The sequence below is a fragment of the Rhineura floridana genome, chromosome 6, assembly GCF_030035675.1.
Source record: "Rhineura floridana isolate rRhiFlo1 chromosome 6, rRhiFlo1.hap2, whole genome shotgun sequence".
Taxonomy (NCBI): Eukaryota; Metazoa; Chordata; class Lepidosauria; order Squamata; family Rhineuridae; genus Rhineura; species Rhineura floridana.
Window position 1 is genome coordinate 115745357 of NC_084485.1, and position 13398 is coordinate 115758754.

Sequence of the window (13398 nt, forward strand, 5' to 3'; positions counted from 1 at the left end):
TCATTGTGACCATAGCGATCCAGATCATCGGGTTGTCTGCTAACCCTCTGCTGTGGCATGGCGGCGATTTGTGCCTGTGCTTGTGTTTGAGAAAAGAACGACAGCATGTCCTGTAGTTGCGATATGAACTCATGAGACAGCTGCAGCCCCGGTGTGGAAGGTGGTTGTGCTTGCAAGGGCAAAGAAGTGGATAGTTCAGTAGGCTGAGAAGAGGCATGTGCCCTCGGTGGTAATACAGGAGGGGGAGAGCTGGCTGCTGGCTGTTCAGGAAACCCTGCAAAGTCCTCCTCGGAGGATGCGGTCGGAGAATTAAACAGAGATGTTAAGGGTTCCTGGCCAGCCTCCTCAGAAACCGGTACAGAAATGTAGCAAGCCCTCTTAGTTGATTTGTGGCTGGATATGTGTTTAGTTTTGGCAACCGCTTTGATGTGCTTGTGCTTGATTGCCTTAGATTGTTTAGGCTTGGTTGCCTGAGCTGTTACTGGCTGTTCCGCCATTGTATATTCTGGAGGGGTGCAGTACACGGCCACGGGTGGGGCAGAATGTACAGACCCAAACAGGCTCAGTACACGGCCACAGATGAGGCAGAATGCACTGGCTCAGATGGCGAGGTACACGGCCACGGATGGGGCAAAATGTACCGAATTGGCAGGCTTGGTACACGGCCACGGATGGGGCAGAATGTACAGTTCAAACAGGTTTTGTATAGTATCAACAGCCTTAGTACACGGCCACGAGTGGGGCAGAATGTACAGTTCAAACAGGTTTTGTATAGTATCAACAGCTTTGGTACACGGCCACGGATGGGGCAGAATGTATAGTTCAAACAGTCCAGTACACGGCCACGGATGGGGCAGAATGTATAGTTCAAACAGCCTTGATGATACAGTCACAGACGAAGATGTGCTGGAGCAAATAGTAGTAAGCGGCAGCAGCAGCAGCAGCAGATTTAATAAAGGAACCTGTGTAGGACTATAGGATCCTATCTGCAGTACACACACAACGGGTAGATCGCGCTGTGGGAGCTGACTTGAAGCCTTTGGCTTTGCTAACCACAGCCCTTGTAAGCTAGGCCCCCCTTTTTTGTACTGAATAGGCTGAACACAAAAGGTGGGAAAATAGGGACAAATAAAATGGCGCCCGTGAAAAAAGCCGGGAATTTTAGCCAATCAGAAAACCAACAGGGCGATGAAGAAGCAATGGCGGTCACAAAGGAGCACCAGCGAGCTCAAAATGGAGACCGGCAAAAAACGGTCGTAGGGAAGCGGCCTGAAAGACGCTTTATAGCTGCAGGACTGAGAGATTTAATCATGGGTTAAAAGGCCAGCCAGTTAAATAACTGCCGAAGGCAGGGTTGCGAGATAATTCCCTGCAGCCGCTGGAACAGTCGCAGCGGGGGGGGGGGGGAACAGCCAACGGCAAAAGGAACTGTAAAGGGAAGGAGCCGCAGCCGCAGGCTCCGAAGGCAGTCGCGGCGAGATTTAAAATGCCGCGGAACTAGTCCGGGGAGGTAAAGGGACTCTAAAGGCAAAAAAGAGCCGCAGCCGCAGGCTCTAGGACAGGAAAAAACGGCGGCACAGAACAGGGAGCTGCAACCGCAAACTCCTGGAGTCAGGCTGCGTCTGCCGCCAAAGGGAGGGAGAGCCGTAGCCATGGTCTCCCAATAATCACCGTTCAGCTGGAAAACAGTACAGAAAAAAGCGGCGGCAGGGAACAGGCAGCTGCAGCCGCAAGCCCCGGTTTAAAGCTGTGTCAGCCACCTATAAAAGAGAGAACCGCAGCTGTGGTCTCTCTGAAGCGCCATAAGGCAACTTCCTGGGGAAAAAACCACAGGGAAAAGAGAACCCTCCAAAGAAATTCCCCAGGGACAACAACTGATTTAAACAAATGGTTTGAAAAGAAAGCAAGACAGGACAGGGAACGAAAACGTACACACACAAATCTCCCACCCTGTCACACAAAACACGAAAGACTTATCTATAAGCTACACTAGCAATAATCAAACTTGTTCGGTACGAAGGCAAGAATGAACTGGAGAGTGGGAGGGGCCTGACGCCCCTAGTCTTGACTTCAAAACCGCTTGATGGCAGTCCTTCTATGGAAAATTAAGCAGACCACTGCTGCATGTTTTCAGTATTTAGATCAAAGGCCTCAAAGACTCAGATACAAAACTTATTCTCTATACCCTGTGGTTTTTATATATGTAATTTACCACTAATCATCCCCCCAAGCAGTATGATATTCATAAATGTGTGGTAAATTGTATTTGTGAACACATACTGCTTTTCAATGAGTGATCATTATCATGTGTATACATAATATAAGCATGCAAATATTTTTACCTCTATCTGTAATGCAGCATTTGATTCAATCAAGGCTTGAATAGCAGCATTGATGTCAATTTGCTTCTGTATGTAATCAAACATTTTAATATCAGCACCACAATAAACTAGCAGAAGTTCAAAACTTAATTACACACATTTTTCAGGGCTTGCTACAGAATGAAAACACTTGTTGCCAAAGACCGGGGAGAGGATGCTAATTTTGCTATACTTTTTCAGTCAATCCAAGTTAAGGGCATGCCTGTAATTCCTACTGTTGTTGTTTCTATACTGCAGGGGTAAGAGATATTGATACATGCCTTGTAATGCAGAACACTGCCGTAAGTCACCCATTAAGGGTGGTAGTAAAGTTGTGAATGAGGATGGATTGTATACTGGTTAAAAAGAGAAAATATGACGAGGACGGTTTTTAAAAGTGTGAAATACTTTGGGTATTAGTTGATGAAGCCATACTCAGAGTAGACCCAATAAAATCAATGGGTTTAAGTTAGTTGTGACTAATTTCAACAGGTCTACTCTGAATATAATTTACAGACCAATCCAACTGCTGGGCAGCTGGCAGAGAGGGGATAGTGGAGGAGGAGCCGGCTGAAAGCTCAGTGGGATTCTCCTCCTGCTGGGGTGCTGCCAGCCCAGCTGAACGCTCCATTGGGAGCCGCATGCATGAGCTGACCAGGAAGTGCCAACTCCAGTGAACATGCCTTCCGGAGAGTAAGCGCTCCCCGTAGGCCACAATGGGGCAGAGTTTGAAGGGGGATTGGGACCCAAGGGAGGGGTCTGAACACAAGAAGGATCTTGCATAAGTCCTCTCCCACAGCTCCTCACCCCCAAACCTCTGGAATGCCCCATTTTTGGGCCTTCCACTGGACCTCCATCTGCTGGGCTGGCCATGCCTGGCAAACTACTGGTTGTGCCAGGAGGCTCCTAGTGGAGCCACATCGCCACCACAGCGGAGAGCTGCTGCCGACGGAGGCCAGTGCAGCCACGAGCCTCCTGGCGCTGCTGAGTACCCACAGCATCTAACTCACCCCAGCCCAGCAGAAGGGTGAGTTGGACTGTGCCCTTAGATACTACCCTTTATGAAGATTTCCTAGGAATTGTGTGTTCTTTATACATGTAACAGCAACAAGATTTCATTCGCGAACTCTGACGATGGAACAGACTACCTCTGGGACTGATGGATGCTCCTTTACTGGAATAATTTAAACAGAGGCTGGACAGCTATTTCTCACGGATACTGTGGTTGTATCCTGCACTGAAGATCATGCACTGAGCAGAAGGTTGGACTAGTTGATCTCCAATGCACCTTCCAACTAGGATTTTTATTTTAAATATATATATCCCACTTATCATCTAGGTCTCAAAGTAGCTTACAAGAATAAAAATGTACAATTAAAAAAAATTAAAACATAAATGAAACCTCCAAAATTTAAAATCATAGGACGGTAGAGATGGAAGGGGCCTATAAGGCCATCGAGTCCAAACCCCTGCTCAGTGTAGGAATCCAATTTACAGCATACTCAAAGTTTAAACAAAAACACAAGGAAATTTTAAAAGAGCAGTGAAGCATTCATGAAATGAAAACAAACAGTTGAAATATCCTAAAATAAAGTTCTGACCACGTCTCTGAAACACAATAGGGGCGGTGCCTGTCTGACTTCTAATGGGAGGGAGTCCCAAAGTGGTGGGCCCACAACACTGCAGGCACAACTTCTTGTTGACATGATTCATACTTCTGACCTATCAGGAACCACTAATAGTGCTCCCCCAGATGATCTGAGTGATTAACTTGGAAGGAACAGGGTAAGGTGGTCCTTAAGGTATCCTGGGCCTAGGTTGTTCTGGGTTTTGTACACTAGCACAAGAACCTTGAACCTGGCTCAGTAGCAGAGGGGAAGACACTGCAGGTCTTTTAACACCAGTGTCACATGTGGCGGTAGTTTGTTCCCGTCACCAGTCTAGCTGCAGCATTCTGCACTTGCTGAAACGTCAGGACCAGTCTGAAGGGTAGCTCCACATAGAGCATGTTGCAATCCAGTCAGGTTTATAATTCTACTGCTGCCATTAAAATTAGTTTGGTGCTTCAGTAAGATGTGGATATCCCAGGAAGTTGAACAAAGAAGTGCAACTGCTGCAGGAAAAGCTTCAGGTAAGGGATAGAGATGGTGGCAGAAGCTGCTCATCCAGCAGGGTGGAGCTACAATGCTAGCTCCCTGGTAGTAGTGTCACTGCCACTTACTGGATGGGAGCAGGGTTAGGTCAGTGTGGTGTGGGTGCACTGGCAGAGTCAATCCAGTGCATTTGCTGGTGTATGTGCACCATGCTGACCTCCCAGCTGCCTCACCCCTCCTGGTAAGCAGCAGAGATGCTGCTGCCAGGAAGCTAGCACTGTGGCTCCTCCCCATCTTGCAAGTCGCTACTGCATGGTGGGAAGGTGTTCACAAGATTATCTGTATTATTAGATAACTAATAATATGAAGAGTTATTTCTATATGCTGGCCAAGTGTACAAAGATTAACAATAGCTAATACAGGCATGATGGTTCAAGATGTCACTGCTTCACACACATTTCATACAGACTCAAGATATATCTTAGCTTTATAAATATAACGCGAAAAATGTCAGGCAAAAATCTTTTAAGCCCAGATACAGTTTGAGGCTGCAACCCTATGCACAATTATGTGGAAATAAACCCCACTGAACTCAGTGGGATCTACTTCCAATTAAACATACATGGGATTGTACTGCATGTCACCTCCTAAGCGGCCACAGTCATCCAGAATCTCCTCCTATGGATGCTCCATTGAAAGGAAAGGGGGCTAGGCAAGAATAGTCTTGTTCATCTCCCATCCACTCTTAATTGTGACTCTGCAGAAATTCTAGAGGATTGTGTCCTAACTCTGTATTTTACTATCCAATGCTGATACCACCATAGGAAACATATTCAACTCACTCTTGGACCGGGTGCCCCTGGTGGACCCTAGAAAGCAGGAGGGAGGGAAAAAATAGAATGAAATACTATATAAGACTGGTTCATACAATTATACAGTCATGTCTATTTTAAACTAATCTATTATTCACTTACAGGTAGACCTGGATGACCTCGTGGTCCTTGAGGGCCCTAAGTAAAAGCAATGATGAAATGCAGTTATTTTAAAAAATCTCTATATACCACTTTGGAATGAAATGTAGTTTACAAAGAAGAATGAAAAGTTTAATGTGTATAAAGTAGCTATAAAATGGACCAGGGCGACAAGGGCTATTCTCTACTAGTTGTGACCTACACAAAGATTTCTCAGTACACTATAGACCATTTGTCTGAGTTCCTTAAAATGCTTGCTGTGTACTTTTAAAAGTGAGCCTGTGCACTTAAAAAAACTGAGTAACCTTTCTGCCAAAGGTGTCAACCTAAAAAGACTCAGTAAGTGTAGTTCTATGTTGAGAGAACATTTAGCATTTAGAAATGGTTTAATAAAGGATTTAAGCCTGTAACAGACATAAATAATTCTGTGTGTAATTTTCTGTCAGCCAGACTGTTAGTCTATAACAAGTTCATTTATTAAAATCTATATTATTAATTTATTAGTCATGCTTAAACTATTGTGAACATGAGCCTTAACGTTAACTGTATGGAAGTCTATTTCAGAACACTAAATAAGCATGACATATAGAGAAACAATACCTTCCCAGATCATGTCTACATGTTGAGACTGAGTGCTGGATTTTGCTGGATTTTTGTTTGAAATGAAAATCTGCACTGGTATAATGGGGAAACATTTTCCTGGGGATATTCTATTTCTTAGGAATATTAAGTCGCACTTTGACTTTTAAAGAAGCATCATATGGAAAGAAGTCTCCCTGTGACTGTAATGGTCACTGATCCCCTAAAGCATCTGTACACAGTCATGCTTCAAGGTCTCTCTTCCAGACCTTACTTCACCCTATGCTTTGGGCAAGCAAAATGCTGTTGCTGACACTTAAAAGTCTGATTTATTTTTCTTTGCTAAAGGGAACAAGGGAACCCTTGTCCCAACTCTAGTTCTTTGTTATCTCTACTAAAACACAGACAAGCATTGTACAGCTGAGTGTGAGGGAGCAGCAAGAAGCCTTTCCTTGTCTAAAGTGTTGGGCAGAGGACTAGAAGGGAGATCTTGGGTGCTTCCCCACTAGGCAGTTTAATAATAATAATAATAATAATAATAATAATAATAATAATAATAATAATAATAATAATAATAATAATAATAATAATAAATAGTTATTTGTAATAGCTTGCCCCTCATCAAATGATCCCAGGGTTGGTTGCAAAGATATCATAATTAAAACAGAATTTTGTTAAGAGTTTCTCCCATCCTGGGTCCCAAGGATCCTCAGAGCCCGTTATTTTCTTCACCTTAGAAACAACCTGGTGAGATCCTTACTTGGGAGAGCTCAGATATCCATGTCATCATAGTAGTACTTTTATACAGGAGTATAATTTCCCAGATCTCTTATTAAAATTAGCTTCTCTTTCCATGTGTCTCTGTTCCTGCTTTTTGTGAGCCAAGATTTCTTCCTCCCGAGTCTCCCCCATTTCTCATTCTCCCGTCTTGTCTCCTGTTTTTCTTTCTTTGATCTCCCTCTCTGCTACTCCAGTTTCCCTTATCTATTCTGCCTGCCTGCTCCAGAAATCCAGCAATGACACTTTCCCAGCTGGCTCCTTAAATTGTCTATATAAGCATCACAAGGCTTCAAAAGCCTCAGTGTTGCTCTGCAGCCTCGTTTCCCGTCTGTCCGACCCTGTCTGTGGACAGACAATCATTAAAATCATAAGATAAAACCACATCAACTAACCAGTTAGTGTGGAACTGCCATGCTTTGTTTACCCACGTTTTATGGGATATCCACAAGAGGCTGTCATCCAATCATTGAAATCCTGGTGGTTGCTTCTCTTTTTGTTGTTCTTCTATCTTTACTCAGACTGCGGAAAGTCTGACTTTTTTCAGAAGAACAGAAGTACCATCTCCATAGCTATAGAGATGCCATTATTCTTCCATCTTTTTAAAAGAGGCTTGATGTCAGCAGTGGTATATCAGTAAAGTGAACCTATCACAGCTTAGCACACTGATTATACCTTTCATAGAGGATGCCCTTTAATGACCCCATTAACTTTTAAAATTCATCTTTTAATCAGTGCTAAATGAAAGAGGTGTGATGCTGTAACATCATGAAACTATAATGTTATTTTTTTAAAATGATAAAAGCTACATTTCCAGTCACTGCCATTAATCATGTTGGTAAAATGGCAGTAACAAAAAAGGTTTTTAAAAATCTTTTTAAAAATTAGCATTATTGTATTACAGCAATATAACAACACAATGCAAAAATTAACAGTACAGCATATGGCATTTTAGCACTATATAGGTCTTTCTTTTAAAAAAATGAAGCAAAGGAATGCTGAGCTTCAAAGGGCTCCATCTGCACAGCTATGTCTTGCCTATTGATGTGAAGTGTCAGGACTGGGCCATGGGAAGGAGGCTGCGGTGAGGCAAGAGCCAAGAACCAGAAGCCATGGAGCAAGCCAGAAGTCAATACCAAAAAGCAAGCCAGGACTACTGAACAAAGCAGGTGGCAGGAACAAGGAACCACCCAGAATTCAGGACCAAAGCACAACTAAGGTTATAGGACCAGAGTTCAGGAAGACCAATACCTGTTGTTGTTCTGGTATAGTTCAGTTGCAGAAGGAAACCCTTTCTACTCTTCCCTGCCCAGAAAGATCCAATGGGTGGGCAGAGCCAGCTCAGAAAGTTATTTACTATTAAGTCTGCTACTGCAGTTCACTGCTTCACCATAAGAAGCAGCCACACACACATATTTCATGCCTCCTGACATGGATGGAACATAGCTGTATATACATATAGAAAACGCACAATATTCTCAATAATATGGAAAAGTCAATTGCAATTGTTTGCAGCTTACAATGGAAGAACAATGATTGGTTAGCACAAGGAACCACTCGCCTGGAAGCAGTCCTTGAGGCATGGGGATTGGTACCAGAGGAGTGGGGAATAATTTCGAGTCAGCGGGCTGGATTCTTAGGTCATCCATCTGTCAGTTGCCTGGCATCACCATGACATTAAGTGCTTCATGTTCCTTTGCCTTTGAAGCACAGGGCTTTGTAGGCACTGATGATCAGCTGCTTGCAAGTCCTGTGCCTTTTGGTGGCATTTGCAAATGCATAGGACTTTGTGACTACTGATAATCACCTGATTGTTGGCATATATTATGCACAACATAGGAAGCGGACCTTTAGTGTTGTGGCACCAACACTTTGGAATTCCCTTCCCATCTCTGTTATCTTTTTGGCGCCTATGGAAGACCTTCCTCTTTCAACAAGCCTTTTAAGTAGAGACCTTATCCCAGTCAGCATCTGGGCTGGAATTTTTGCTTTTTAAGATATTTTTAAAGTTATTTTTAAAATGTTTTGTTCTAATATGTTTTGAAAGAATTTTGTTTTAATATGTTTTAAAGTCTTCTGTTTTTTTTAAACATGTTTTAAAGTGCTTTCAAAGTGTTTTGGGCTCCTTCTTTCCATAAGATGCCTCATTTAGAGGCAAATGAATGAAAACTGAGAGTTTATTCATCTTAACCATGTAAACATAACTCTCCATGAAATATACATAATGAAAAAAATTTGATGAAAGTTCTTTTTGTCTCACTTAGAATTTAGTTTACTGCATGGGTTAAACTAACATTAGAATGTTCCCTTGCTATGTGCAGAAATGCCTTTATAAATCTGCTTAAATTATACTATGATCAGTCATTGAAGGAGTAAAATATAAATTCAATGCCCTAATAACAACAAACAGCAACAAAGAATTAGATTACTCTTTTAAGCAATTAATGTAACTGCTAGCAAAAAGGATCAAAGGCCAAAACCTTTTTTCCTCCTGAGATTTTAAAAACCTGATCCTACAGACATTTCAACAGGTATACTTAACTTGAAATGTGTCACACGTTTGATCGTAGATGCAATCAGTCTTTGACACAAATGGACTCAAAACTACTGAAATTAAAGATGGGGATTCATACAGTGTATATAGGAAAACATCTGTGGCACACTTAAAATGTTTATTCATTAAATTTGTATCCCACCTTTCAGTTCACTGCTCCAATTACAAATGTTAAAAATTTAACTTTATGTTTGAAAATAATTTTATAGAAATCAGCAATACACACTGCCATGTTTTTCCTGACTCCTTTCCTCACTTGCAACTGTATTCACCAAGTTAAAACTTATTGCAATATAAGTGGACAAGATGGGAGGAAGTGGCAATGGTAAGGCTGACATTTCTGGGCTCAGAAAGCCTCGTCTGAGTACATAACTATACATTTAAATCACACTGCCTTCCTTAAAGTAGTGGTTCCCAAACGTTCCCCCCCACAGGCTAACTGAAAATTGCCAAGGGTCTTGGTGGACCATTTAATGATTTTTTCTGCCTCTTGTCACAATTCTAATGCACTGTGATAGATGCTGCATGATTTTTAATCGTATTTTTATTGCTTCTTTGATGGCTTATATTGTGTTTTATTGTATTATAATTTGAATTCCATAGAACCCTATAGAATTCAAATTGTGTTCTTCACAGGTCCGCGGACCACAGGTTGGGAACCCCTGCCCTAAAGAATCCTGGGAACTGTTGTTGGTCCCAGACTATGGTCTGAAGGCACATGAGGCCACCACCTTGTTGAAGACAAGCAGGTCTGGGTCAGGTTAGTGCCTAGGTAAGACACTGCTTAGGAACCATATGTATGCTGCCTTGGGTTTTGTGATGAAAGAAAGGTAGGGTAGAAATGTAAGAAAGTTTATCCCTCACAGACTACAATCCCCAGCACTCTTAACAAACTACAGTTCCCAGGATTCTTTGGGGGAAGTAATGTGCTTTAAATGTATGGTTTGTACACAGCCTCAGTTCATTTCCAAACCTTGTCAGAGCAAGTTGCTCACTAAGGTTAGCCTTGCCCTGGAGGCTCTTCCACAAGGCCAGAACAGGACAGCTAGTGTGTGACTTTCTAATACTGAATAGGTCAAAGGCAGGTTTGAGATGCACCTCTTGCAAAACTCCTACGAACTCCATTGTAGTTTGCACCATGTTTGACTCAGAATCACAATGGCATCTGTTACCATCTTCTGACTAATTATTTACTTGGGTTTTCAATTGTGAGCAGAAGGATATAATGCTGAAACATGTCTCTATAGGGCTTCAGAGAAGCACAAGAATGCTATTTCTGCACTGCACATCCTTGCTATATACTCTCCTAGTACTAAACTGATAGAAAAAATATATTGCGTTTCCAAGAAACACAGTATACTTTGACTTCTTGATTATTCATAGAAAAAGAATATTCCTTTCTTCCTTTTTAAAAAAAATTAGTCTTCATGCCTCAAACAGAAATCATTTTACTGTTCCATGTTACAAGTATTCAGAAATCTAGGAAGGATGCCAATAACTTTTTTTGCCTCAAATGAATGTGTTCAGATTCAATGCAGAGCTGAATGAAAATTATTTGATGTCTGTGAAAATAGATGGAAATAGAACTTTTCTTCCATAGAACATTTCTTCCTAAGCTAAGCTAATGGTTTTGCTGCATACCCCTTTCAAGACAAATCCTTCATGCAATGAATTCATAATGGAAGGCAATTGCTAGTTGTCAGGAGTGAAGAATTTCAAAGGCAAAAAGAGTACTTAAATGTCACAGAGATGCCATTTTCCCACTAAACTCCATGGAAATGCCCATTAACTGGAAGCTGAGTGTTTGTCACTGCAATGTAGATTATCAAGCAAAAACAAAAAAACAAAAAACACCTTCAAACACTGAATGTCCACAAAAAATTAAGAGCCCAAGGCTGCATTCTTATATACATGAATTAGGGAGTAAGCACCACTGAACATAGTGGAATTTATTTCTAACAAATATACATAGGTTTGTGCATACAGATGTAACCAATGTAACCAATAATCACAGAAACCAGTGATTACTTTGAAGGTTTTCCATGAGCTTGAAAATTATTAGGACCAGATTACTAGAAGTCCTTGTATAGGAAAGATATTTGGGGGGCAGGGAAGAGACCACAATATCTACCATGATTCTAAGAGGTCTTTGTTGTTTGCTTTGTTCTTAGATAAGCTTCAGCAGCATGGGTTTTGCATTGAAGATGAGAGTTCTGATGAAGGAAAAATCTGCTTTCTTTGGCCTGTTATTCCTATAGTCAATACTAAAATCTTAATTCACTAATAGGCAAAAACCCTCACGGTTTAAGACTATACCTATTGCCCACAGATATTTCCATCAAACTTTAAAAAGCAGGGAGATTGGGCAGCTATAGTGAATGAACCAGGGGAGCAGGAGACCTGACCTCTCTGAGACCTTGTACTGCCCTACAAATTTGTCAAAATGCAAACACAATTTGAGTTGGTTTTTCACAGTTCAATCCACTTCCTGTGTAGCTTGGAAGAATTTGGTAAGATGTGCCTCTGAGCATATGGTGAGTGGTGGCAACACCTGCCATCTCCAAAGATGGAGAATTATATTTTCGTATGTTTGTTGGTGTCTTTACTTTGCTTCTTTCCTGTTACTAATGTTTCTACAGAGAATCTAATCTAGAAAATTTTATTTCCCTCATTATTCATCCTAGAAATCTGTGTCAAATTTATTTTTATTAATTTCAAAGCCTTTTTATTGGTAAGTGTCATATGATGGTGAAGTCAGCCTTTTGTGTTTCAAATTGGAGGTTATGTTCTATTTCTATTTTGGGTGCATTAACAGTTGAATCTGAAACTGCAGTTTGATGTAAAATCAGACTGATTACAATATGTTGCAATGACTCTAGCTGTTGGAAGAAAGAGGATGCATGTTTTCAGCCTGCTATGTTTAAACCACTTCATTTAAGGAAAGGTGGGCATGATCAATTATAAACAGCAGGCACATGTAGCCTCTCACCCAAATTTAAACCAAAACTGTCCCTGGCCTCTTCTGCGCCGGGCCTTTATTTCACTTTGGACAGTCATGGCTTCTCTCAAAGAATCCAGGGACGTGTAGTTAGTGAAGGGTGCTGAGAGTTGCTAGGAGACACCATGCTCCCTTCATAGACCTTCAATCAGAGTGGCTGACTGTTAAACCACTCTGGCCACTTGAGCTCTGTTGGTGGAATAGGAGTCTCCTCTCAGCACCCTTCACAGACTAAACTTCCCAGGATTCTTTGAGGGAAGCCATGACTGTCTCATGTGAAATAAAGGTCTGGCATGGGTGTGGCCCCGATTAATCAAATGGCAGTTGGTTCTTACTGAGCATGCCTGACACTATCATTTAGTTCAATGCAAAATTTCTTAAATTAGTTAAAAATCAGCCAGGCATTTTTTTTTAACTTTTAAACAGCAGAAGATGAAGGTCAGAGTATGGGGCAAGGTCAGTAATAGGATTACAGGTACTCTGTGAACATGGGTGATTTTTAATGAATTTCAACAGATTATGAGAACTCTGACAGAAAAAAGTCCAAAAGGGGTCTGGGTTTTTTGCCTCTTTTTAGACTTTGAACTCTCTGTTCTCTCTGACTGTCTTGAGTATTGCCATGAAAATTTAGAGGGTTGTTAAGCAAGCATTTCTGAGTTCAGGAGTGTAAGTTTTGCAAGGTTTTGTTTTGAAATGAGCTTATGGGAAGTATCAGAATGGCATGGGGGGTATTTTCAATTTAACATTGTGGTATGTGAAAAATCCACACTGGCTATAGTATACAGCCACTCTTGTGGCTGTATAATAAAGTCACTTGGCTTTGGCCCAAGATATTTTGCTGTTCCAGTCATCTATGCTATGATCTGAGATATGTGTCTCAAGATATCTCACAATGGTGAACAAGTCTTGAATGGTTTAAGTTACTTCTACAGTTGGCCTGATCCTGATCTTTACTCTAGCAAAAGAGTTCAGAATGAGACTAAGTAGTGGTGGCAGCTGAATCCATGTTTTATTTTGTTGATGTATTAACAAGAGTTACCTGAAATACTCTTTCAATACAATAGCA

The 13398-nt window shown here is 41.5% G+C and overlaps 1 protein-coding gene across 1 annotated transcript in view; it reads right to left on the reverse strand.

Moving 5' to 3' along the window:
• COL24A1 (collagen type XXIV alpha 1 chain) overlaps positions 1 to 13398 on the reverse strand; it is a 333005-nt gene that overhangs the window by 29989 nt on the left and 289618 nt on the right. The window contains exons 54-56 of the mRNA XM_061633547.1: positions 5428 to 5463; positions 5296 to 5322; positions 2343 to 2408 (exon numbers count right to left, since the gene is read on the reverse strand). Coding sequence (XP_061489531.1) covers positions 2343 to 2408; positions 5296 to 5322; positions 5428 to 5463 — 129 coding nt within the window. The remainder of the gene's footprint in view (positions 1 to 2342; positions 2409 to 5295; positions 5323 to 5427; positions 5464 to 13398) is intronic.